Source organism: Mauremys mutica, chromosome 2, assembly GCF_020497125.1.
Source record: "Mauremys mutica isolate MM-2020 ecotype Southern chromosome 2, ASM2049712v1, whole genome shotgun sequence".
Classification (NCBI taxonomy): domain Eukaryota; kingdom Metazoa; phylum Chordata; order Testudines; family Geoemydidae; genus Mauremys; species Mauremys mutica.
Genome location: NC_059073.1, coordinates 185,591,286 through 185,618,651, shown reverse-complemented (window position 1 = coordinate 185,618,651; position 27,366 = coordinate 185,591,286). Strand labels below are relative to the sequence as shown.

Genomic DNA, 27,366 nt, shown 5'->3' with positions numbered 1-27,366 from the left:
GGAAACTGCAGGGAAGAGACTGAGGAAGAATAGCTCTCCTGACACAGAGTCCTGGGAGAGATCCTGATTAAAAAGCAGGGAAGGGACTGAAAATCTCTCCAGGCAGGGAGACACCCTGAGTAACCAGGGAAGTGACAAGGTTCCCCTACCAGCCCCAAGGCAAAGGGTGTACAAGCCTATTGTAACTGCTGTCAAGCCCCACAAGGGGGCAGCAGGCGGACCCAAAGACTGGCCATGGAAGAGCCCCAGAGAGGGCAGAAGGCTTTTGTTTCTCACAACATTTTGTGAATTTCAGTTGGGACAGTTGGGAACCCAGAAGGAGTGGACTAAAGACAGTGACCTGGCTGGAGGGCCAAGTTATCTGGCAGACTCACCACTACAGTGCCAGAGGGACCGTCAGCGAGGGTTGCTAACCTAGTGAGAGAGCAGCTACGCCATGCCTGACCACAAGGGGATGACTAGGAGTAAGCAGTACTTTCGTGCCACCGAAAGTACTAAGTGACATGCCCAAAGTCATATAAGCAGCAATAGAACACAGATATCTTGGATCTCAGTCCAGTGAATTAACTTCAAGTCCATTCTCCTTCTTCCATGAGAGACTCTTTATTTATATCAGTCTGGGAAAGGGAAAAAGTGCCAGATGAGTGGACCAATGGGGTTATAGTGAAGATACCAAAGAAAGGAACTCTCAGTGATTGTAATAACTGCTGTGGTATCACACTTTTATCTGTGCCAACCAAAGTATTGTGTAAGATCATAGTCCAGCATACATCAGAAGCAGTTGATAGTTTCTCAGAAAAGAGCAAGCTGTTTTTTTGGAAAGGGCATGGATGCACAGACTAGATCTTCACTCTACGAAACTTAATAGAACAGTGCTTAGAATGGCAACAGCAACTCTACATAAATTTCATAGACTTTGAGAATGCTTTTGATAGCATTCACAGGACCAGCCTATGGCTCATTCTGCAGGCATATGGAATTCCTTTCCATATAATCATCATCAAAAGCTTCTTTTTCAACTTTACATACAGTGTTGATCACAGTGAGCTCGGTTTTGAAATCAAAACAGGAGTACATCAGGGGTGTGTCATGTCTGCAATCCTCTTCAACATTGCCATCAACTGGGTAATGCAGCGTACAACAGAAGACATGCCAAGAGGCATTAAATGGACACTCTTCTCATTCCTTGAAGACCTAGACTTCGCAGATGATGTCGCTCTCCTATCACATACTCTACACCATATACAAGAAAAAACAACTCAACGCATTCAGCCAGCAAATTGGACTGAAAATCAACGCAATAAGACAGATATCATGACCTTTAATATTGCCTCACCATCATCAGTACGGATAGAGGATTATGTTCTCACCAGTGTAGAAATTTCACATACTTGGGCAGCACGATCAGCCAGGACGGTGGAACAAGCCAGGACATCCAGGACAAAATCAGTAAAGCCAGGAACACCCTCAGGAGCTTAAATACAGTCTGCAAATCATCAAAATACAACATCAATACCAAACTCAAGTTTTATCAGTGCTGAGTACGTTCAATGCTACTTTATAGTGCAGAATGTTGGGGAATGAGAAAGTATGACATGTCAAAACTGTCTTCATTCCATACAACCTGCCTCAGAAAAATCCTCCGTATCGTTTGGCCCAGAACAATCTCAAACCAAGATCTATTGACACAGTGCAGCCAAGAGGATCTGAGCACCATCATTGCCAGGAGGTGTTGGAGATGGATTGATCATGTGCTTTGGATGGAAACGGATTCCATCACCAGAATAGCAATAAGTTAGACACCTGAAGGCAAGCGAAAACGAGACTGCCCGAAAACAACATGGCGAAGAGCTGTGGAAACCGAGCTGAAAAACCTGGGTCACAGGTGGGGAACCGTTGAAAGACTTGCCAGAAACAGACAGGAGTGGAAGAGCTTCATCACTGCCCTAAACACCAGAGATGTAATAGGAACATGATGATGATGATGATGATTAGAGACCTACACTACACACCACGTAATTTACAATGAATGAGACAGTGATTCTGTGGACAACAGTTTCCTTCACGGCACTGCATATCACGTCTGCAGTGAACAAAGCCAATCAGTTCACTCCATAATGCCGTTTCGTCCATAGCCAAGCTATATCTTGAATGAGGTAGGGTTCATGTGGGGGGGAAATAGTTTATGATCATTTAATAACAGATCCTATTGTAATGGATACGCAGACTAAGGCAGAGCTAATTTTGCACAAATCACCTTCACATTTTAATTTCCTGAGTTCTGAGTGCTTCGCTTTGCAGTCTTACCATTCTTGTGACATAGGTTTGGGGATTTTTAATGGAATTTCCTACATTTTTAAATAAGAAAATATAGAAATTCCACCATGCTCAACTGTTTGTTAAATAGCTGTAGATTGCTCTATAGTGTGGTATTCATGCAATCTATGTGGCCTCCTTCCATACACAACTTTCTAGATCAATTAGAAGAAGCCAGGATTCCTTTGGACCCTTTGCCTACTTCCTTACTTTGTATTATACACACTCACATGTTGTATGGAAGGAAGAATCCCGTTGTCTCTGCTTTTCACCATCATTAATTGTAGATAAAAACACTGCATGGCCTACAAATTTTCCCAATCAACACACTCCTGTTCAAGCCCCACAGAATACTGACTGACCATTCAGAGATTGCAAACTCCAGTCATGCACAAAATACGATTGTTAAAATCATATAACTTTGACAAATGATAGTCAACTTTCACCGGCATTTTGAAAAGCCCATCTGCAATTTAGGGACTCTTTTCCTGCCAGATTTCAAGTGTTTGCCATCTGTCCCTGCTGTGCTAGAGCTGTTCATAAAAAAAAGTTGCCAACAGAACTTTTTAAGGGATAAAATGTGTTTCCCCCTGCTATCTTTGTTCTTTTGCTTCCACGTCTGCCAAATTCTGAAAGAAAGTTGAAGATTAAAAAAGTTATAAGCAATGGAAAATGAGCCTTTAAAATGAAATGTCTAAAATCTTAAATATAGACATTGCTATATTCTCTGCCTATGATATTACAAGTTACTATCTTTTGTGTTAATTTGCCAGACTGTAAGGGAGGCTGCTCACTCAGATTGCCAGTGAAAATGTCAATGCTGCACTGGTAATCATAGTTCCAGCCACCATCTCTCTCGCTTTTGTTGGGTGCAGTAATAGTCATATATTCATATCAAAATTTGTACCACTTATCAGTGTGTCAACGCGCTCTGTATTTCTGCATAACAGATTTGAGCCTGTTCTCTCATTGCTTTGTTTTTCTGCTTAGCCATGCCATGCAAAATTTGGAAAAATAGGCCCTTACTGTTGTAGCAAACTGAACGGCTGCCAAAGAATCAAGGAGTACATTTTGTACATAAGAGTTTTAGCTTTCTCCATTTCCCTATAGACAGTTTATGTAAGGAAGCTACTGCTAAAATGGTGTGGAAAGTTTCACAAAAGAACAAGGGTTGAGAACCTCATGCCCCCTGTGGTCCTGTAAGCCAGGTAAACAGACTGGCATGACATAAGGGACTCTCCAAAGCCCCATATCCAGAGAATTTCTCCAGCACAGACAATGTGATAGACTGCTGTAAGGCTGCCTTCTAAGGACTCCTCACAAGCCCTGAGCTAGGGGCTGTGCTAGGGGCAGGGTAGGAGAGGTATGTTGGGGTAGGGAACCCGGGATGCATAATGCAGCTCTACAGCCTATAGAACAGCCCAAGGAGGCAACTGTGACTCAAGCTGTGTAAATTTTGCCAGGGTACTCTTCAGCCCCCAGAGCAGCCCAGGATTACTCTCCTCTCCCTGCACTGTGAGGTCTGTGCTGCACCTCTAAGGGCTTATCTTCCCAGCAGTATTTGCTCAAGGTATAATTGGAGTGCGGTCCCTAAACCAGCTCCAACCACACACAGTAATCACTAGTTCAAAAACTCAATTGCTGGTGATGCTTGAGGTAGTAATGCAGTGGGAATATAATTTCAGGCTACAAACTCAAGTTAGCGCAACTCATCAGTTGGTGATTCAATCACTCTGCGCTGCTAATCCAATCACTTATGTGCAGCTCCAGTGTTGCTTCGCAGTGTGGCCACTCCTCTGTGCTGCAATAAAACACCCACGGATGGCCCATGTCAGCTGACTCAGGCTTGTGGGGCTCGGGCTGGATGGCTGTAAAATTGGAATGTAGGCGATCAGGCTTGTCTGGAGCCGAGGGTCCTAGAGTTATTTTTAGCAGTGTAAGTGCCCTGCTGCCTCCCCACTGCTGAAATCTTTCCCATACACAGGGAAAAGCTTCCTCCGCAGGGAGCTGCCAGAGACTTTCTCCACTGCTTCCCCCACGCTAGAGCTTTTCCCTGCTGCAAGTAGCTAAAAACCACAGTACGGACACAGCCTGCCTTTCACTTTGATGTGTGGCAATATGTAGCCTACACGCTTTAAGAAAGGCTTCAACACCATAGTATTGTACAGTAGAACTGGGAGTCATCATTTTGCAGGTCCCGTAGTATAGGCTGCTGAGGGAGCTGTGGGTTTGTCATGCTTTTAAAGTGATAGTGCTGTGTGTTAGCATGCATAGGAAACTGGCAAAATCTTGTTTTGGGGCATTCTTCTATTTCCTTTGTCCTCCTGGGCTCCCATAATGAAGACATAATTTTAGCATTAGAAGGATCTTTTATTGATGATCTGGATGTAGGTGTAGCCCACAGGACTAATATATTCCAAGGGTTGAGCTGAAATCAGATACACGTGGGAGCCATTAAAAAACCCTCTGGGGGTGTCATTATATAAATCAGAAGAGTTGGCAGATTTATGTAGAATATGACTGTGAAAAACCTTTTTGGATTATAAACAGCCAGAACCAAAATCAAAAGGCAAAAATTAAGTTTGTCCTCCAGCTTTACACTGTAAAATAAAAACAAATCTTGCTATCCCTGTGACTTTTTACTCGAAGTGCATAATGGAGATATGTAGAAAAAAGAGTGGCTGTATGTAGTGTACTTAAAGCCTCTGAGCTTGGAGTAGTTAGTTACTGAGAATAGTAAAAAAGAGAGACAGAGGCAGTGCTTGATTTTAAGCAAGCAGATGTATTAAATTTAGTATGTAGAGGATTAACTGGTAGGGCCATACTTTCACAGGGGGGCCCGACAGGTGCTCCTGCAAAAATGCACCCTTTTCCAATGAATCCACATAAAACGGCGAGTCATCTTTTAGTTGCCACATTGGTTGTGCTTTCTTTTGAAAGTCTGGCACTCAATATGTCCAATCAAGTTTGGACTACTTGCAGATCAAGGTGCTATTTATTCACTCTAAGTGAGAGCGGCAGTCTTGGCTCTTTATGAGATAAGCTTAAAGTCTACTCTGTGTGTGCCCAGTATGTGATTTTAGCAGATCCATCTGAAGGACAAATAAAAAAAAATAAGTCAACCACAACACTTATTGGTACTCATCCTCAATGAAGGCAATCAGTGATTCTGCTTGGAAAATGCTACTTATTATGAGTAAGGGAAGCAGAATCAGACCCAAATTGTACACCTAAGGAGGCTTGTATCGTGCATGTAAGCGTGACTAATGTAACTGAGTGGAAAGTGGACCGAAGGGGTTGAGGTGGGCTGTTGTGCCTTGATGGAATACAGGAGCACAGTGTGTGTATCTAAGGTTCTAGATTATGATGTTTTATTGTATAAGTTATATATTGGTAGTTTTAGCCTTCATCAGGTTAAAATTATTTGAAATTAAATTGAGGGGAATTTTCTTTTTAAAAGGACCTTTCGTCAAACGTGACTTGGGTATATAGGAGCCTAGCTTTAAATTTAAATTTAAATTTAAATTCAATGAATAGTTGAAGAAGAAAACCAATTTAATGAAGCAAGGCTGATAATCAGTTACTGATTTCTAGATATCACTAACATTATGAAGTATTTTGGATACAGTTCCTTTTCTTTAAAATTGGATGGGTTTTTGAGAGTCCAAATCAAATATTATAAATTCAGGTGATCATAGTAATTAAATGTAGAGTTCTGGACTTTTTTTTTCCAGATTATGTAAACTGTAGATCTGCATGGTTAACGGCTGTCTGAAAGGCACAAGACCCTGTGAAATTGTGGGTGAAATGTCAGAAAATATATATTTGGCTATAAAATTCCTAGATTCAAGAAGGGACTTAGTACTTTATGAAGCATTCTTATCAGAAACTTTGGAACTCAGACTCAGAATGACTAAACCTAGAAGAGTAATGGTTTTATAATATGTCTCCTTCCCCCCCCCCCCCCCACCATTCTCCCCTCCTCGCAGAGTTCCAGCAATTGTCGGTGTCCAAAAAAGGAACGTTGGGGGGTATTTTAAACTCAAATACTAAAATAATCAGTATCATGATCTCATATGAACCAGGTGGCCAAAAACAATCTTTTGTATCCATAAAAATACTACTTTACTGGACAGATTTTTCTCTGGAATCATGCAGTCTGGGCCAAACGATTACAAGGGTATGCATGGGCATGGAATCTGTAGTCTATACAAGACTGTGACACCCCACCAGCAAGAAATATATGAGCCTAGACTGTTTATGGGGTTTGGTAAGCTTTTCCTTGCTCTCTACCCAAAATGGGCCTTATTGAGTATTATGAGATAATAAGTAAATTCAAAGCTGGTTATGATCTAGTGGTGGAAACAAAGAGGTTGTGAGTTATGATGATGTGCCAGTAACCCTCTGTCCTACTGTGTTTTTACACAGTTTTTGTCAATGATGTGTAAAAAATAATAATAATAAACTGGCAGATGGTAGACTCATCAATCTTCCACACTGAATGAATGGTTTAAATTAGTCATAGAGTGAAAAACAAAAATAAGACCATTTTATTGCTTTTTCAGGAAGGCACAGGTCATAATCAGCAGGATAAAAATGACTGCTAGAGTGGATTAAAAGTGTTGTGAAAAGCCTGTTGTTATGGCTTCGGTTCCACCTTGAGTGCAACTAGTGTGAGATCAGCCAGTTAGTCAGCAGCAGCTCTGCTTATATCAGGGCAGTAATTCAATGGCAGGGATGATCCTTGAAGCTTGCACTACAAATAAGGCTTTTTGGATTTGCTTTTCCCTTGCACATACCACATGCACCAGCTCAACAGAGTAGCAGTGCTTGGATTGAATGCTCTTTGTCAGCTCCATCTGGCCTGCTGTGTTTATACAAAGCTCAGGGACCAAGTGAGTCCCTTTGGAAATACAGCTGACTGTTTCAGTGCTCTGGTTAAAATTCCCTAAGGCTGCTGAAAAATCCCTACAGTGAGGATGCTTTACCACCAAAAAAAGAGAGATTGTAGGATCTTTGTGTATCTGCCAAAAGCCTGGAGCCCTAGTTATTTGCAGTGGGTAATTGAGGGCATTGCAACTGCCAAAGTGTCTCCCCTTCTGAGACCAGAATGTATCAAAAGCACTTTTACATCAATCATGTCTGCTAAATTGGCCATGTATGAATGTTAAAATAATCCCACTTGCAAACTATCCTGGCTCCTCCATTCAGCCTCACAAAGTCACTGAAATTTAAGTAATCTTTTAAAAAGAAAGAGACGACTAGGTGCTGGAGGGCCTCGTTCTTCCTGGGGAGTTATTGAGAAATTTTCCTGATGCCCCATTTAGGATTTGTATCTCATCTGTCCATATCTGTCTGTCTAATCTGTCCCTCCTGTTGTCTGATCTTTTTGAGTGTTTATAAAGTGCCCATTGCAGTAGCATCTGAGCACTGGACTTGGTATTGAGAGGTGCCCTGGGGCAGTCAGTTCAGTTCTCAGATCTGCTTTAGATATGATCTAGGCAACGGATGTAAGTATGTAAAACTGATTACAGATAGATCATAAAAACAAATCAAGAAACCATACTGATTTCAGTAAATGAAGGCTCTCTGGTAAATGCATGCAACAGTCATTTCAAGCCATTTTCAGGATATGTGTCAGGAAAACACTGATACTGCTTAGAATTCAAAAGTGAGGAAATGGATTCAATTTGTATTTTATATTGTCGTCATATAAATTTCAGGGCAAAAATTGCATGCCCTTATTATCATCTTGATCATTTTCTTGAATATTATATCCCCTTCTATCCCCCTGAGGCTGATTATTTAGATCGTATGCTCTCTGGTGCAGGGACTGTCCTTGTACTGCAGTATATACACAATGTAATGATAACTAGGGGAAGGAGAAGCAAAGAAATTTAATTCTAGATTATCCCTCTTCTGTTCCAAGTGAATTAATAGACTAAATTATTCCACTCCCTGTTTGAAATGAGTACAGACTTTACATTTCCCATCTGTCTTGTTATTGTGTAGTATGAGAACAAAGAGACACTTTGTTAAATTGAAAGGTAGCATAATATGTTCAAAGCCAACAGGTAAAAATGCTTCTTCATATGGAATACACTAGGAAGATGGTCATCAGGACAAATACTGTGGCTGGATTTGAATTGGTAAAATATTTTCATTGATCAAAGGTCATTCTTCACCTGATGGGTTCGAGAGGGAATTCCTCACTCCCCATACCCAGATGCAACATTGAGCAATGAGCTAGCTTTATCAGTAGGGGAAGGAGCAGGTGCCTCTGAAGCATCAGGCATTGGCCGCTGCTGGAACAAGATACTAGATTGGATGGATCAGTGATATAATCTGTATGGCAGATCCTGTGTTTCTTGGACTTTTTCTCCAGAATTGATTCTGCCATTACAAAGGGCTACAGAAAAAGCCTAATGTTCTTTCCAATGAGTGAACATAGGTCACCGTCTCGTTGAAAACCTACCACACCACCTTTAACGAGGCTGTGTTCAGCAGGGCACAGGTCCTGGCTTATTTGATGTGTTTATGTTGTTTTCTTTTTCATTTTAAAAACGCATTTAGTTGCTTAAAGCAAAATCTTATTTCCAAGAGCGATCCTGGAGAACAAGCAGCTGGGAAGTTGCCACATGCAAAGAAGCACATAAAGGCCATGATTTAAAAGGAAAATGTTAATTTCTGAACCAGTACTGATGACCGCAGCAAATGAGCATATTGAAATCCTCGTTCATCAATACTGTAAACCTGTCAGATGAACAGAAAAGCAGGCTTCATGTTTTGCAGTACATACTTTTAATTAAGACTTTACCAATTGTTCCTTATTAAGTAATTGTCTTAAACACAGGTTGTATTTCTAGGACTGACCTACACATGCTGAAATAATGTTGTCATATTACGTGGCAAGTAAACATATGGGGTTGGAGTAGGGAGGGATAATAGCTCTTCCAACATCATACATTTTATAAAGTTGAGCTACCCACCCTGCTATCACCCTAAAATGGTTTGCCATCTGGGCATCTTCATTCCTACCTACAGAAATGCAAAATGCTGCCATTTAGAAAGGATTTTTATAGTACGTTAAAAAATGTATCTTCGCCTGTATCTGTTGTCTCAGTTATTTTGTCATTCTAAGTTCTCAGATGTTTACGGCCCCAAGGGGGCCATTAGATCATCTAGTCTGACCTCATATATAACATAAGCCAGAGAATTTCACCCAGTGTCCCCTGTATTAAGCCCAATAATTTCCATTTTACTAAAGCATATCTTCCAGAAAGGTATCCAGTCTTGATCTGAAGATACCAGGTTGATGGACAAGCTACAACTTGCCTTTTTAGCTTGTTCCAATGGCTAATCACTCTCATTCCATAAAAATAAAAGAAGCAATATGGAATTCTAATTACAATTTTAGACCTATTCAAGATTGCCTTGTTATGGTTTAGGTTTCCTGTGCAGTGGTTTTGTGTTGCATATAACCGGAGCACGATTCTGCTCTCATTTACAGCTGTTTGAGTCAGGAATCCCATCACCACAATGTAAACCAGTGTCAAGCCTTCAGTATGATTCTTAATTGTTTGCATGGACAGGCACCTGCCTGAAAAAAAATGGGTTTCCAAATATATGCTATATACATTTGCCTTTCTGCCTCTCCCTTCCCTCCGTGAAAAAAGAGGTTTGAAATCATTGCTCTTGTACATCTGATTAAAAATAATGTCTTTTATCTTTCTTTCTAGAAAATTTTAACTATGATTCCTACGGAAGAAGAAAAACAGAAGATCCAGGAGGCCCAGATGGCAAACCCTGACATCCCATTGGGCAGTGCAGAGCAATTCCTTCTCACTCTCTCCTCAATTAGTGAGCTTTCTGCTAGACTCCAGCTTTGGGCTTTCAAAATGGATTATGAGATAGTGGAAAAGGTAAACTTCCTCTGACTGGGAGAAGGCAATTTCAAGTCCTTGTTTCAGCTTGTTCAGTCTTTATTATTACATGGCTGGCTACGTTGTGGGGATGGTGAATTAATTGTTTTTAGCTTTTGTTTTGGTGAATAGGAGATGGGATGGAAGAAGAGGGAACATTTTAGCGCTCTTTTACAAAAAAATTAAGGGTTATGTCTTCCTTCCTCTAATCAAGTAGTAATGATTTAGGAACAAGGAATTTCCTGGGGATGAGGGCCCAATCCTTATGCACTTCTTACCCAGATATTCATGCAAAACACTTGTTGAAATTAGTGGGAGTTTTGCCTATGTAAAGACTTAGTATATCAGAATCTGGCTTTTTTTGACAAGTGGAGAGAACTAATCACTATATTTATTCATTAGCTAATTTATAAGATCCCTGGGATCCCTCAAAGTTGTTATTGCTATTGTAAACTCTTGAAAGTGGGGGAGGGGACCCCTCAGATTATCTCTCAGATGTTTTTCTAATTTTGCTCATTAACAGAATTACTTGTATGCAGGCACAACATTGCTGCACTTGTTGATGTGTGCTAGTCATTCAAAGAGCAATAGAAGTACTTTGTGAATTGTTTGTGCAACTGATGCAGGGTAGATTATTGATGGAGTGAGGAAGAGTCAACATTCTTTGGATGATTTCATACATTCGCTTGCTAACTTTCAACAGGTTTTTTATTTAATGCTTTGGAAAATGTTGAAATATTATTTTTAGCAAGTTCCTGACTGGTAAAACAGACAAACAAAATCCATCTGATTTGAATGGGTTTTTTTGGCCAAATTAATCTCTGATGTAACTACTTTACTTTCAGTGAAGTTATACTAAGAATAAGCTTGGTCCATGATCTGAGGCCTAGTTAGTAGTAGCTTAATCAATACAAAATCTCTTTATTTTCCAGTTGGACTTTATGATATCTCATGCTGAAAGGAAATGCAAGAAATAATGTATTAGAATGCAGATTTCCTATCAGATCTTGCAAATACCCCCTTTTTAGGATTTTCCTCACTAAGTATTTTCAAAAGATGTTCTTCTGATGATATTAGCACTTTAGTTTCTAGACCCAGATTTCATCAGAGGTCAGAGTTTGGCTCTTCCTTTTGTCATATTCTCTACCTCCTGTATTTTTAGCGATTTTTACCAGATTTGAGCCAAAGTGATTCTGCTGGTTTTGATATCTGTATGTATGTAAAATAAAATAAATAAATAAAATATTTCCATATGGTCAGATTAAAAAAAATTGTGCATGTGTGTGTGTATACAAAAGTCACCATTAAGATGTCAGCATATGCCAATAGTTACCATACACATAACACAGAAGTGTTTGAGAAACGTTAGTTTTTTACTGTACTTAGAATAAGAAATAATCATGGATCTCAGGTATTTTTTGGTAAATGCTGTCATTTTAATGTCCTCCACTTTAAAGTGAGATCATATTTTCAGGCATAAGTACAAGGGGAAAGTGGCAGAGTTAAGTTTGATTTTCAACTTTAGTCTCCATTTTCTGACTTTTCTGTGCTTTGCTCCTCAATATGGATATTGCATTAATGCTAATTCTTTGCACCAAATTATATGTAATTCAAATGCCGTCAAATTATACAAAAATTTGACATCTTAAAAGAAGTGACATCTTAAAACAAGTTTGAAGTTATTAGAAAGAGGAATATAATTTTTGTTGATAATTTTGTTGACAAAGTATAAATCTTTAGAATAAAAATTATAAAGTTTTGTCATAATTACACCTCTACCTCGATATAACACTGTCCTTGGGAGCCAAAAAATCTTACCACATTATAGGTGAAACCATGTTGTATTGTCTGTTACACTCTTTGTACAGCACTTGGCACAGAGGGGCCCTCTGAGGCCTTGGTTGGCCTCTAGGCACTACCCTAATGCAGCTAATAATAACTAAGAATAATCAACAAATGTATATAAGGGATTCTAAGATATTATAATTGACACATGAATTGGCCGGATGAAGATGTACATTAATTTAACTGAGGCAAACTTATTATGTCTAACATGATCTTGCTAGGAGCTACCTTGTTATCTAGCCTGGTATCAAGCAAGTCACACCATTTTAAGGCTGGTGTGCATACACATCTTGTACATGCTGAATTTAAATCAGTTTTTAAATCAAGTTAGTTAAACCTGTGAAAATCCCTGGGTTTACACCTGGTCTGAATAAATTTAGCTTATTTGGTAAGTTACTGAATGAAAGCTAAATCAATATAAGCTTGCAAACTAGTTTAAGTGTGTCCACATAGGGGTTTGTACCATTTAACTAAATCAATTTTACATGGGTCTGGGCTACACTTGACAGTTAGCTCAAGATAACTACATTGGTCTGGCCAGTGGGTGTGAAAAAATCACACCCCTGAGCACCGTAGCTATGCCAACCTAACCCTCACGTAGATGCAGCTATGTCAACAGAAGAATACTTCCATTGGCATAGCTACCTTTGCTCAGGGAAGTGGTATTCCTACACCAATGGAAAAAACCCTTCTATGAGAAGTGGTTGTGTCTGCATTAGGGGGTTATGCTGGCACAACTACGGTGACTTAGCAGTACAGTCTCCATAGTGTAGACATAATCTTAAATGGGTGCAAGGTGTGTGTGCTTGTGTATGGAGGCAAGACCTTAGACCCCTTACTCCCATATTCTGATGTGTAAATTATATCACCTCTGAATTTGTTCGCCCTGCCAATATGCCCAAAATAAAATGTCCAGTACTCCTTTTTTTTTGATTTACACAAAATGGTAATATGATAGTGACTGTCAGTGTATTTTCTCTTGAAGCTCCCTGCACATGTTTATGATAAAATATCCCTATAATGTGCAAATAACCCATCATGTTTCCTCTAGGCAGAGAAGTTCTCAATTATTTTGCCACTCGGCCTGAAATACCGAGGCTTAATTTTGGCTCCTCAGATCATAAACAGAGTACTAATTTGGAGAACGAATGCTGGTTACAGATGACTAAAATTAAATTTGCTGATAGAAAGGACTGAGAACTATATCTACCTTATTGTACGTACAAAATAAACAGCCCTTGACCATACAAAAAGACATAGAAATAAGCTCATTTATTTCAATGACTGTATCTCTCTCTGCCTTTGAATTATATAGTGTAGTCCAGTGGTCCCCAACCTTTTCGTCTGGCGCCCACCAGACGAAGGACCATGGCGGTGGTGGAGCATCCGCCAAAATGCCGCCGAATTTCAGCGGCATTTCGGTGGCAACGCCTCTCGATGACGTCACTTGTCGGCAGCAAGCGGCGTCATCGAGAGGCGTCGCTGCCGAAATGCCGCAGAAATTCAGCGGCATTTCGGCGGATGCTTCACCGCTGGCCAGGACGCAGGTGCATTTAGATGCGCCCGCGGGCGCCAGGGCTCCTGCGGGCACCGCATTGGGGACCCCTGGTGTAGTCCATTTTGTGAGATAATGGAGCAGAATCTGTTTGTAAGTATGTCAGTCTATATGCCTGCTTACAGATAACTTGCATGTATAGGAAGCACATTAAGAGTTTGCAAGTTAAAAGATTAAAATCAGAGGCCAATTTTGTAAAGCTTGACACTGCAGTGTTTTTTGAGTTTTAAAGTGACAGACTGATATACAGAAGTAGTCACATCTATATCTCAGAGGTGGCCATCTTTGTAGGGACCAGTAGAGGCAGATTAAAGATGTCAAGTTACCAAATATTCTAGATTTTCTTTGCTCTTGAAAGATCACAAAAACTAGAATTAAGACATTTCATTAGTCGAGATTTTTATGCCTCTAACTCAAACACTGCAGCCCCCTGCAGTGAATCTTCTTCCATTTTCAATCACATAACATCCCTGTGATGAGGACACCAATTGCCTACATGAACAAGCAACTTTAGGAAACACCTTATTTATTTCTCTGCTAGGCTTTTTATGTGATTTAGTAGCTGCAGCAAGGAAGAGAGCCAGCATCACACAAATGCCAGCGCTCTGCATTATCACTGTTTAGAACTTTTGCAATAATTAATCTAAACCAGAGAATTAAAACAGAAAGATCTATGAGCGCCTAAAATTGTCACTTTTTTTTTTATGACAGGAAGTTGCAGAACCACTGTTAGACCTGAAGGAAGGAATGGACCAGCTGGAGCATAATAAAACCTTGGGATTTATCCTTTCTACTTTACTAGCCATTGGGAACTTTCTAAATGGAACCAATGTAAGCTTTTGTCACCCTATCATTTTATTACTGACTATTATCACAGACTTTCCTCATCAGCTTATCTACCTCATATCACAGCTATCACCCAGTATATGTGTATTTCCAACACATACATGTAATTTAAAAATCAAAACCTACATTGTATGTTTCATTAATTCTATTTTCCCCCTTCAAAATAACCTCAGAGAGATTTGGGACCAGGCGCTGTTTGCACACCAATTTTACACGAGCATAACCCCATTGACTTCAGTGGAGTTGTTCTTAATTCACACTACAAGAATCACCTCTTTGTTCTTTTCATTGCAAATGGAATGATCTAGGCATCTACTGACTCTTCATAAGTATGTAAAATTGTGTCAGAAAGAATCATGTATTCTTCCTGCTCTGGGATTCTTTTTATTTTAAAAAAGTAATCTCTTCCCTTCACCCACCTCATGCATTGTATATCTTAGTAAATGTTTTCTTTGAGGAGATCTGTGTGGACAAAATAAACTTACTTTAAAAAAAATATTTCCTTTCCTACACAGGCCAAAGCTTTTGAGTTAAGCTACCTCGAGAAGGTTCCGGAAGTCAAGGACACAGTGCATAAGCAGTCTCTCCTGCACCATGTCTGCACTATGGTGGTGGAAAAATTCCCAGACAGCACAGATCTTTATTCAGAAATTGGGGCCATCACTAGGTCAGCCAAGGTATGTCTGCGAACAAAAGAAGAAAAGCTCCTTGCATTTGCTACAGATGCCGGATCTTTATCAGTCTCTGTGAGAAACTAAAAGATTTAAATGTAACATTCAAGTTTTTTGCTTTTATTCTCTTTTTTTCCCTCCCCCTTCACAGTTCTTCACATGAATGTGGATTTGTCATGTCACTTTTATGGAATTTTAAAGATACCAGTACTCTTATCTTTCTGGCTGCATCTCGGTCTACCCCTCAGATTGCAGCCAGGGTACTACATCGTCCATAAACCTGAAACAAATTCATTGCCTTTGTTGTGCTTTGATGCAACTAGAAAAGAGTTACTCTAGAAATCATTGAAGTCATCATTATTTATTACATGGATCTTTTATAATATTATTACAGAAATTATGGACATATCTTTGCGAGTTTGTCCTTAGCTGTTTTCAGGCTAGGATTTGATTTTATTGGTATCACCCGATGGTTATTTTCTAGTATTGGGTAAGCCATTTTTTTTAAAGTAAATGTGTTTATTTAATGATGTCTAGCAAAGTTATGAAGTTAAACTCCCAGGCTTGTCTTCTGAAGGTGTCATACAGGTTTTCTTTGAGGATGAGGACTGAGAGATCAGATATAGGTGATCGCTTTGTGAAAAATGTTCACCCACAGCTGATATGGGTGGTTGTCTTTTATCATGTGTGTAAAAGATTGTCTGATTTTACCCACATAGTAGTTTTGGGGGCATTTAGTGCACACAATGGCGTACACCATATGTTGTGATAGGCATGTGTAGGACCCATGGATCTTGAAAGGTGTGTTGTGGGAGTTGATGGTCATTGTAGCAGTGGAGATATGTGTATAGGTTTTGCATCTGTTGTTCTGGCAGGGTCTGGTGCCGCTTTGAGTTGGTGTGTTCTGGTCTGTGGAGAGTTTGCTTCTGATGGTGAGTTTTGACAGGGTGGGGGATTGTTTGAAGGGCAGAAGAGGGGTATGTCCACACCTGGCATACTGCATGCACTTCTGGTTGCCCTATTTCAAAAAAGATATATTAAAATTGGAAAAGGTACAGAGAAGGGCAACAAAAATTATTACGGGTATGGGACAGCTTCCATGTGAGGAGAGATTTAAAAGAGTCGTCTATTCAGGTTGGAAAAGACATGAGTAAGGTGGCATATTATAGAGATCTATAAAATCATGAATGGTATGAATAAGGTTGTTTACCCCTTCACATAACAGAAGAACCCAGGGGTCACCCAATGAAATTGATAGGCAACAGGTTTAAAACAAATAAAAGAAAGTACTTCTTCACACAGTGCACAGTCAAACTGTGGAACTCGTTTCCAGGGGATGTTGTGAAGGCCAAAAGTATAAGTAGATTCAGAAAAATAATTCTATACAATCATGGAGGATAGGTCCATCAATGGCTATTAGCCAAGATGGTCAGGGATGCAGCCCCATACTGTGGGTGTCCCTAGGCTGCCAGATGCTGGGACTGGATGACACAGGATGGATCACTGGATGATTGTCATGTTCTGTTCATTCCCTCTGAAGCATCTGACATTGGCTACTGGGCTACTGGACACTGGGCTAGATCAGTGTTTCTCAAACTGGGATTGCCGCTTGTGTAGGGAAAGCCCCTGGCGAGCCAGGCCAGTTTGTTTACCTGCCCCATCCGCAGGTCCTGCTGATCGCGGCTCCCACTGGCCGCGATTCACCGCTGCAGGCCAATGGGGGCTGCTGGAAGCGGCAGCCAGTAAGTCTTTCGGCCCACACCACTTCCAGCAGCTCCCATTGGCCTGGAGCCACGAACTGCGGACAATGGGAGCCGCGATTGGCCGGACCTGCGGCCGGGGCAGGTAGACAAACCGGCCCAGCCTGTCAGGGGCTTTCCCTACACAAGCGGTGACCCCAGTTTGAGAAACACTGGGCTAGATGAACCATTGATTAGACCCAGAAAGGCCATTCTTATGTTCTTTATGAGAGGAAAAATTTCTCCCTTTTCTTTTGTTTGTTTTGTTTTTTTTACTACCAGAGGCTTGGGATGAGGGAAGAGAAAGGAACAACAGTCCCCAAATTTTGTTCTTGGCCTAACATAATATCTCTGACATACTTCTAGGGTAGAACTGCATTAGAAAGCCATATTTCATATGGAAAGAAGGTGCATTTAAGCTTTTTTCTCACATATTGCCAGCTTACAGTGTGATTCTACTCTGCAAAAGATATAATGGCACTTTCTTTCTCAACAAATTTGCTCTTTCTGTGTGTCTATGTGTGTCCCATCTACTGACTTCAGTGACAAAAATAAATCTTCTCTTTACTCCTGTTAGCTCTGCAGAGCTAACACAAACATCAGCAGGGAGTGGGATTCTATTCCATTTTGTGCAACATTAATTGCATTCATTACTAAATGCCAAAGAGTCAGGCCTGTGGAAACCACTAAAAGCACTGGAGCTGCACAGGTATAACGAAATGCCTAAATCTTCCAGTCCCCAGTGTGCACACAGTTGTGACAAAGACCCAAAATTGAGACACAAAGATAATATTTATGCAGGAAACATATAGTTGGGTGGGTTTCTTCGGTGTATTCCTTCCTTCCTTTCCTTCAATCTATAACCTCAGCTTCATGCATCTTTAATTCCTATGTAAATGATTTTCAACAATAAAAGTGAGGGGAGGCCAAATTGGTGTGGAGCAGACGGAACTCTGGGTCTAAGAAGAGCGACATCCCTCATAGTGAGGGACATTTTGTCTTTGTCTTTATCTCTTTGTCACTGAGATTATAATTTGAAGTCATAGGGGGCTGTACAGTTGTCACTGAGGATAAATTTAGTCTTCAGAGCTTTTACTACTGAAAGTGATATTCATGAGGGAAAGAATCCAGCTTGACTCCAGGAGTCAAGTTTAATTTTCTGACCTGTAAGTTAGAAATAACATGTTTTTAATTTTAAACTTCATACATGGGATATGGAATCATTGAGAGATAATCAATTTGGGAATCCAGAATGCAATTATTACAGAATTGCTTTTCACGGACATGGGAATAGCTCAGACCAAAGGTATTCTAGTATCTTGTGTCTGGCAGCGGTCAATATCTGCTCCTTCAAAGGAAGATGCAAGAAACTCAGCAGTAGGCAATTACAGGATAACCTGCTCCCAGGTTATGTTTTCCTAATAATCCCTAATAACTGGAGGTTGGTTTATTTCCTCAAACAGGAGATTCCAAAAACTCCCTTCCAAAACTCTTGCTTTGCTTTTTTAAAAATATTTACTATTAGAACCCTAGATATTTTTGTTGTGCATATAAATGTCCAATCTTCTTTTGCATCCTGCTATGTTCTTGGTCTCAGTGATATCTTGTAACAATAAGTTCCACGGTCTAATTGTGCATCGAGTAGAAAGTATTTCCTTTTATCAGTTTTGAATTTGCCAACTTTGTTTCATTCTTGGGACTTATTGACTGACTGAATAAAACAGCCCTAATTTCTTCAATCTTTCCTCTTCATTTTTCCATACTCTAATTATTTTCACATCTGTCTTTGAATCTTCTTTATATACTTTTTTGACATGGGATGAAAGAAACTTAAAACAGTATTCCAGGTGAGGACATACCTTTGATTTATATAATGGCATTATAATATATTCCATATTACTTTCCATCCCTTTCATTAAGCATCCTGACATTTTGTTTGCTTTTTTGAGTGCTGCTGCACATTTTACAGTAGTTTTTATTGAGCTGTCCATAATGACGGCCAGGTATTTTCCTGAGTGGATGCAGGTTAATTTAGAACTCAGCAAGGTGTCTGGGCAGTTCAGATATTCACTCTGCTGTGCATTACTTTGCATTCATCAACACTGAATTTTATCTGCCACAATGTTGCCTATTTACTTAGCTTGAATAGAGCTCTCAAGTTCCTCACAATCTTCTGAAGCCCTGACTAATCAAAATAAATTTCTGTCATCTGCAGATTTTGCCCTCTCAGTGCTCACCCTCTTTTCCATATATTAATCAATATATTAAATAACAAAAGTTCTAGTAAAGAACCTTGTGACATCATGCTGTTAATCTTGTGCCATGATGAAAATTGTCTGTTTATTCCTCTGCTTTGTTTTCTCCCTCTTGGCTAGCTTCTGATCAGTGACGGTACTTGGCCTCACATCACATGACTTCCTAGTTTTGTGACTAGCTTCCTGTAAGGGGCTTTCTTAGCAGGGCCGGCTCCAGGGTTTTTGCTGCCTCAAGCGGCGGGAAAAAAAAAAGCCACAATCACGATTGGTGGCAGTTGCACCGCGCCACTTTCGTCTTCGGCGGCAGGTCCTTCCAAGAGAGGGACCAAGGAACCCGCCGAGGAATTGCCACCGAAGAGCCCGATGTGCCACCCCTTCCCCTTGGCCGCCCCAAGCACCTGCTTACTGGGCTGGTGCCTGGAGCTGGCCCTGTTTCTCAGAGGCCTTTTGAAATTCTATATTAATTTTGTTTATTTGTTCTCAGTGGCACAAATGTGTTTATTGGCACATTGAAATCCTTCGAATAGATTAGTGAGACATAGTTTTCTTTTGCAGAAGCTGTACTGTTTAGATTCTATCATATCATAATCATCAATATGTTTTATAGTTATGTTTTTAATATCATTTCAACCAATTTACCAAGTACAGAAGTAAGGCTTGCTGCTCTATAATTTCCTGGCTCAACCCTCACACCTTTTTAAAAATATGGTACATTTGCTACCCTCTAGTACTCCAATATAGTGGCTGATTTTAATGAGAGATTGCCTAGTTTTGCTAGCAGCTCAATCACCTCATTCTTAAGTACCTTCAGAACTTTGGGTATGCATCATCTGGGACTAGTGATTTGTTCCTTTTTGATGTATCAGTTTGTTCCAATGTCTTTTCTTCGGACACCTCAGTCTCTGGAAATACCTCATCTTCATTACCAGAAGAGAGCAGGGCCGAGGGTAGGTATTTCCCTAACATCACCTGGGGTGAAGACTGATGCAGCGACATCACTTAGTTTCTCAACAATGTCTTTATCTTCCTTAATTTCTCCCTTTAATCCTTGGTGATCCAGCAGACCCACAGATTCTCCAACAGGCTTTCTGCCTCTAATAGAATTTCTTGGTATTTATTTTTACACCTTTAGTTACTTACTCTGTAGATTCCATCATAGGTCTTCTAGTTTTCTTCTTACATATTGAGTGGCATAGTTTATGCTCCTTTTTATTGGTTTCACTAGAATTAGATTTCCATTTTCTAAAGGATCTCTTTTTGGCTCAGATAACTTTCTTATGCCTCGCCAGTTAGCTGTACTGGTTTACTTCTTGTCTCCTATGCATCTTTTTTGTGTTTAGAGGCTAAAGCACACTTTAAATTGTGTCTCAGTTAATTACTAAAAGGATGAAAACTATTGTTGAAGACATGAGAAGAACTAATCTTCCAAAATCTATCATTGACTTTTATCTGTAGGCTCTGAAGAGAAGTCTGTATCCTGCAATTTCAGGAAGTGGAAGAAATCCTGATCTACATTTGCACTTTCTGAGAGTTTCTAGAGCCAAACCCATACAAAACTTCACCCAGCATTTCAGTCTGTGGTTTGCTACTCTGAGTGGCCCTGCCCAAAGCAGATGATATTCTAAAAGGTCAGACAAAATCACAGTAAGAGAAATTATGGCCTTAATCCTCCTCGTAATGCCCCAAGGTCTTCTTCTTTGGGATATTCCCACACATATTGTACCAATGATGGATTTTTACTGAATTAAGCTCTATTCCCTCTTCATCTTTGCCACAAATCAAAATGTTTGGACATGGAAACATTCCACCCTGCCCTTTTCAATGGAATGATCAGGAGAGAGTATATGAAATCTGGTTTAAGAAAATGGACATAAATGAAGAATCATTATTTCACTGATTATTACACTGCAGTTTGGGCTCCAGTTCCGCTATAAGCATCTTTCTAAAACTTGAAGGAGACCCAAGCCACAAAAGCCTAAACAATTTCCATCATGTAGAAAAACAGAGATGCCCCTTCTCTTGGGATGAACATCAATGTGAGAATTCCCTAAATGTTATTTTAAAAAAAAACACCCTGGCACATCTGAAAAGAGTTGAAAAGACATGAAACAAGGCAGTAAAATCCCTTGCGAAGCCTGTGGCTCGTCTCCAAAGGACCAAACAAAGTCACAGTTATCAGAAATGGTGATGAGAACTCACTTGAGTGAGTGGAAAGTCACTACAGAAGTCTAAAACAATACAATTCCATATTATTAGCATACAAAATTGTGTAGAGCAGGACCGTTGACATTTTGACCTATTGGAGTTGTGCCAAGCTTTGTATACAAAGCTGTAATAATATCACATAAATAACTCAATTAAATACAAACTAATAGTAATATAACTCACCAGACATAAATCCCCCAACCCTTCAGAACCATTCCGTCAGAAAAGACCTATGTAAATAGGCCTTACGAATGAGTCTTTTGTTCTTCCTTTTAAAAAAGCCGTTTGTCTGCTGCTGATACTGCCCTAGTACTGATGTACCTAACACAAAGACAGGGTTTCAGGCCTACAGATTTCTGTGCCTCAGTCAATGCTGTTCCTCTCAGTGTAACAAGATGATTCTGTGTTTGCACTGGTATCTTTTCTTTGGAGTCAATTGATGTTAGTGAAAAAAATCCTTGTAAAAATTCCCCTATCTAATCAACTCCATGCATCTGAAGATCTAAAGCCAGCTCCAGAGCTAACTTATAATTGGCCTATTTCTCCCACTGAATCACTTATTTATAAAATGCCACACTCCCAGCAGGCTATGTTTGATTCTTCCAGCAAGACTCCCAAATTACTTGCGGATATTAGACAGTGGAAAAGCAGGTGATTTTGAAGAGTAAGCATGAGGAAATGGGAGCAACACACACAAGGGAGTAGCAATTACTTTCAGGAAAGAACTGCTGATTGTACTGACACATATGCAGGGGGGACAGGAAGTCTGCAACTAGCTGCAGAGTGAGCCAAAGGACTCAGCTTGGATTTATGGGGAGAAGGGGGTGTGTGAAACACAAATGCTTTTCTGGCATGTTATGGCTCTTGTTCAGTGTTTCTCAAACTGGGGTCACCGCTTGTGTAGGGAAAGCCCCTAGTGGGCCGGGCCAGTTTGTTTACCTGCCCCGTCCACAGGTCTGGCCAATCTTGGCTCTCACTGGCCACAGTTCGCCACTGCAGGCCAATGGGGGTTGCTGGAAGCGGCAGCCAGTAATTCCCTCGGCAAGCATGAAGCCTGCTCAGCTCACTGCTGCTGTTGTGAACATTGTAAACACCTCAGGCATTATACTGCAATATGTGCAGAACTTGGCTAAGAGACATCAGCACGAGGACAAATTGTGAGGAGGACATGGACACAGACATTCCTGAAAGCACGGGATGTGGTAATTGGGACATCATGGTGACACTGGGGCTGGTTGATACAGTGGAACACCGATTCTGGGCCCAGCAAAAAAAAACACAGACTGGTGGGACCGCATAGTCTTGCAGTAGGGCATGATTCCCAGTGGCTGCAAAACTTTCGCAGACGTAAGGCCACTTTCTGGAACTCTGTGAGTTGCTTTCCCCCACCTTGAAGTGCAGGAATACCAAGATGAGAGCTTCCCTGACAGTTAAGAAGCAAGTAGTGATAGCCCTGTGGAAGCTTGCAAAGCCTGACTGCTACCAGTCAGTCAGGAATCAGTTTGGAGAGGGCAAATCTACTGTGGGGACTGCTGTGATTCAAGTAGCCAATGCAATCACTGATGTTCTCCTATAAAGGGTAGTGACTCTGGGAAATGTGCAGGTCATAGTGGATGGCTTTGCTGCAGTGGGGTTCCCTAACTGTGATGGGGTGATAGACGGAACACATATCCCTGTCTTGGCAGCAGACCACCTTGCCAACCAGTATGTAAACCAAAAGGGATACTTCTGAATGGTGCTGCAAGCACTGGTGGATCACAAGGGACGTTTCACCGACATCAGTGTGGAATGGCCGGGAAAGGTCCATGACACTCACATCTTTAGGAACTCTGGGCTGTTTGAACAGCTGCAAGAAGGGACTTACTTCCCAGACCAGAAAATTACTGTGGGGGATGTTGAAATGCCAATAGTTATCCTTGGAGACCCAGCCTACCCCTTGCTCCCATGGCTCATGAAGCCATACACAGGCACCCTGGACAGTAGTAAGGAGCAGTTCAACTATAGGCTGAGCAAGTGCAGAATGGTGGCAGAATGTGCCTTTGGATGTTTAAAAGCTCGCTGATGCTGTTTGCTGACTAGGTTAGACCTCAGAACAACCAGTATTCCCATCGTTATTGCTGCTTGCTGTGTGGTCCATAATATCTGTGAGAGTAAGGGGGAGACGTTTATGGCAGGGTGAGAGGTTGAGGCAAATTGCCTGGTGGCCGATTTTGAGCAGCCAGACACTAGGGTGATTAGAAGAGCACAGCTAGGTGCGCTGCACATCAGAGAGGTTTTGAAAACCAGTTTCATGACTGGCCAGGCTACAGTGTGACAGTTGTGTGTGTTTCTCCTTGATGCAAACCCGCCCCCTTTGTTGATTTTAATTCCCTGTAAGCCAACCACCCTCCCCCCTTCGATCACAGCTAGCAAAGGAAATAAAGTCACTATTGTTTTGAAACCATGCATTCTGTCTTTATTAATTAAAAAAAAAGTGAGATAACTGACAAGGTAGCCTGGTTGGGGTAGGGTGGGGTGGTGTCGGGTGGAGGAGGAGGGAAGGACAAGGCCTCATTGCTACAAATCAATACTGTTTGAATGACAGCCTTCTTTTGCTTTGGCCATCCTCTGGAGTGAAGTGGCTGGGTGTCCAGAGCTGCCCCGCCTCCCCCTGCGTTCTTGGGCATCTGGGTGAGGAGGATATGGAACTTAGGGAGGAGGGTAGGTGGTTATATGGTGTATGCAGCGGTGGTCTGTGCTCTTGTTGGCTTTCCTGTGACTCCACCAGACGCCTGAGCATGTTCATTTGCTCTCCCATTAGCCTCAGCATCAGATCCTGCCTCTTCTCATGGTGCTCAATTAATGCTTTCCTAAACTCTGCCACTGACTGCCTCCATGCATTCAGCTGTGCCCTGTCAGTGCGGGAGGACTGCATGAGCTCGGAAAACGTCATCGCGTTTATCTGCAATAACCTCAGGGACAGAGATGATAGGGGGAGCATAGAAACATTTGCACCTGTGGGGGGATAAAAAGGGAGAGTAAAATTTAAGAAGATGCATTTCTGAGAACAAAAGGGAGATTCTTTCACAGTGAATCAAGCAATTCACAGCAGACAGCACATGTGCTTTAGGTACAAGGTCGCATTTTGCCTTTTATATTGAGCGCCTGCCGGTATGGTGACACATCACACCGGCTGGCCAACAGAATTCGGTTTGCAGGCAGCCATGGTAAGCCAAAGGGTATGCGGGGTTGGCTTCTAACACCTTCATAACATGTGGGAATAGTTTCAAATTGCAGTGTCCTCCTTTCCCATAGCAAGCAATGCTGGTTGAGTTTGCCATTAAAAGGAGGGGCTGCGGTTTTCAAGTGGATGTGCAGCACACACCTCCCCCTACCTCACGACATGGCTATTCTCAGGGATGATCCCTTCACCCCTGCCCCCGCCATGTGGCTATTCTCAGGGGTGATCCCTTTTAGCCAAGCGCAAACAGCCCAGCATGAACAGGATCCTTTTACTGTTCCCTTACAAAAATTTCCCTATTTCAACCAGGTGACCATGAATGATATCAGTCTCCTGAGGCTAACGCAGAAAGATATAGACGGAATGTTGCTTGAATGCAACCAAAATCCAGGACCATTCCCTGCCATGCTTTGTGCTGCAGTGATTCCAGACTACTTGCTACTGGCTTGGCGTGGTAAAGCGTCCTACCGTGGAGGACGAAATAAGGCAGCCCTCCCAGAAACATTCTGCAAAGGCTTTCAGAGTACCTCCAGGAGAGCTTCATGGAGATCTCCCTGGAGGATTCCCGCTCCATCCCCAGACACGTTAACAGACTTTTCCAGTAGCTGTACTGGCCACAAATGCATCCCAAGTCTTCAGGGCAAATCAAACATTAAACACTATTGCTTTTAAACCCTGTTTTGTAGTTTCAAATGTGCACTCACCAGAGGTGCCTTCTCCACCTTCAGGGTCAGGGATCCCGCCTTGGGAAAGTATTGGCTCCAGGGTGATAAAAAGGTCCTGGCTGCGGCAGGGAGAACAGATTCACTGCTTGCTTGCTGCGCATTCTCCTCCTCCTCCTCATCATCATCCACAAAATCCTCCTCCCTGTTGCATGAGACTCCCCCCCATGCAGGTGTCCATGGACAGTGGTGGGATAGTGGTAGGTCCCTCCCTAGAATTCCATGCAGCTGATCATAGAAGCAGCATGTATGGGGCTCTGACATGGAGCGACCGTTTGCCTGCTTTGTCTTTTGGTAGGCTTGCCTGAGCTCCTTAACTTTCACGTGGCACTGCGGTGTGTCCCTGTTGTAGCCCTTGTCCATCATGCCCTGTGCGATTTTGGCATATATATTAGCATTTCTTCTTTTTGATCAGAGTTCTGCCTGCACAGATTCTTCTCCCCATACAGTACTCAGATCCAGTTTGCTCCATGCTGGAGCTCATTTGCGATTCTGGGAGAACTGCATGGTCACCTGTGCTGCTGAGCTCGCCACGCTGGCCAAACAGGAAATGAAATTCAAAATTTCCCAGGGCTTTTCCTGTGTACCCAGCTAGTGCATCGGAGTTGAAAGTGCTGTCTAGAGCGGTCACATTGGAGCACTCTGAGATAGTCAATAACGTCAAATTGCATCTGCACTAATCCAAATTCAACCCAATAAGGTCGATTTTAGCGCTACTCCCCTCTCCGGGAAGGAGTACAGAAATTGATGTTAAGAGCCCTTTAGGTCAACGGAACTGGGTTGGTTGTGTAGACCAGTGGTTTCTCAAACTGGGGTCACTGCTTGTGTAGGGAAAGCCCCTGGCGGGCCGGGCCAGTTTGTTTACCTGCCCCATCCTCGGGTCTGGCTCATTGCGGCTCCCGCTGGCCGCGGTTCACTGGTCCGGGCCAATGGGGGCTGCTGGAAGCAGCGTGGGCCGAGGGACATACTGGCCACTGTTTCCAGTAACTCCCATTGGCTTGGAGCAGCGAACCCCGGCCAGTGGGAGCAGCGATCGGCCAGACCTGCGGACGGGGCAGGTAAACAAACCGGCCCAGCCCATCAGGGGCTTTCCCTACACAAGTGGTGACCCCAGTTTGAGAAACACTGGTGTAGACGCATTCATTATAAAATTGACCTAACCCCATAGTGTAGACCAGGGCTTATTGAAATAAACTGGATATGGGCACATAGGAGCAGAAATTGAACTAGTATGTCAAGAAATTACATTATATTGGAGTGACAGATATGCACATCATGGTGTTTATTATCACTATTAATATATTAGCATGGGTAGCAAAATACAGACCTCACATATCCACTAAAACTTGGGCTGAGACCAGCAACTCATCTCATGTTGGCCACTGAAGAGCCTTTAGAAAGAAATTACTTTTGTTCACTACCATCCTGGACCAGATTCCAGCCAATGACATACGTGAAACCATGTGAAAGACCCCCCTTTCATTATGTCTGCTAGATCTAAGCACATTCCTTCACTAATTACTCTGAAACTCAAGGGATGTAATTGCTAAACCTGGATTATGGGATATAAAAATATCTGGTGTCTTTCTGTTTAATTTAAGATATTTATGGAGCACTATCTAGCACTAATATGCTAGATCCCTTCAGTGCCACACACATTCTGCTTACGGTTTGTGTCCAACCATATCCTAATCAACACTAGAGTCATACTGACTGAAGATGCTGTTTATTCAGAAAAAAACTAGGAGGAAGATTTCCAAAGGCACCCAACTTCCACTGATTTTCAATGAGAGATTTTCACCTGACCGCCCTTTGTGCCATTGGAAATCTTCTCATAGGTTGAGTTTCACCAGATTGTGTCCCTGAAAGTGGTGGTATAGTTCTGATCTGTCCTATTTTTCTGCTATTTTTAGTTCAGACACTAACCATAATTCAAATCTCTCCTTAGTGTTTGTGGGTGACAAGAGTCTCCCCCCTACCATTTTCATCAGGCATAGTCTGTACCCTACTTTTGTTAGCTGCATTTATTTACATAGTCGTGCATCTTGGGTGGTGAAGTTCATTAACAAG

General features: G+C 41.7%; 1 protein-coding gene across 13 annotated transcripts in view; it reads left to right on the top strand.

The window, feature by feature from the left end:
• FHOD3 (formin homology 2 domain containing 3) overlaps positions 1–27,366 on the top strand; it is a 650,322-nt gene that overhangs the window by 560,740 nt on the left and 62,216 nt on the right. For all 13 annotated transcript variants that reach the window (XM_045007832.1, XM_045007840.1, XM_045007828.1 and 10 more), the window contains 3 exons: positions 10,056–10,238; positions 14,350–14,469; positions 15,000–15,161. In XM_045007832.1, the coding sequence (XP_044863767.1) occupies positions 10,056–10,238; positions 14,350–14,469; positions 15,000–15,161 (465 nt within the window). The remainder of the gene's footprint in view (positions 1–10,055; positions 10,239–14,349; positions 14,470–14,999; positions 15,162–27,366) is intronic.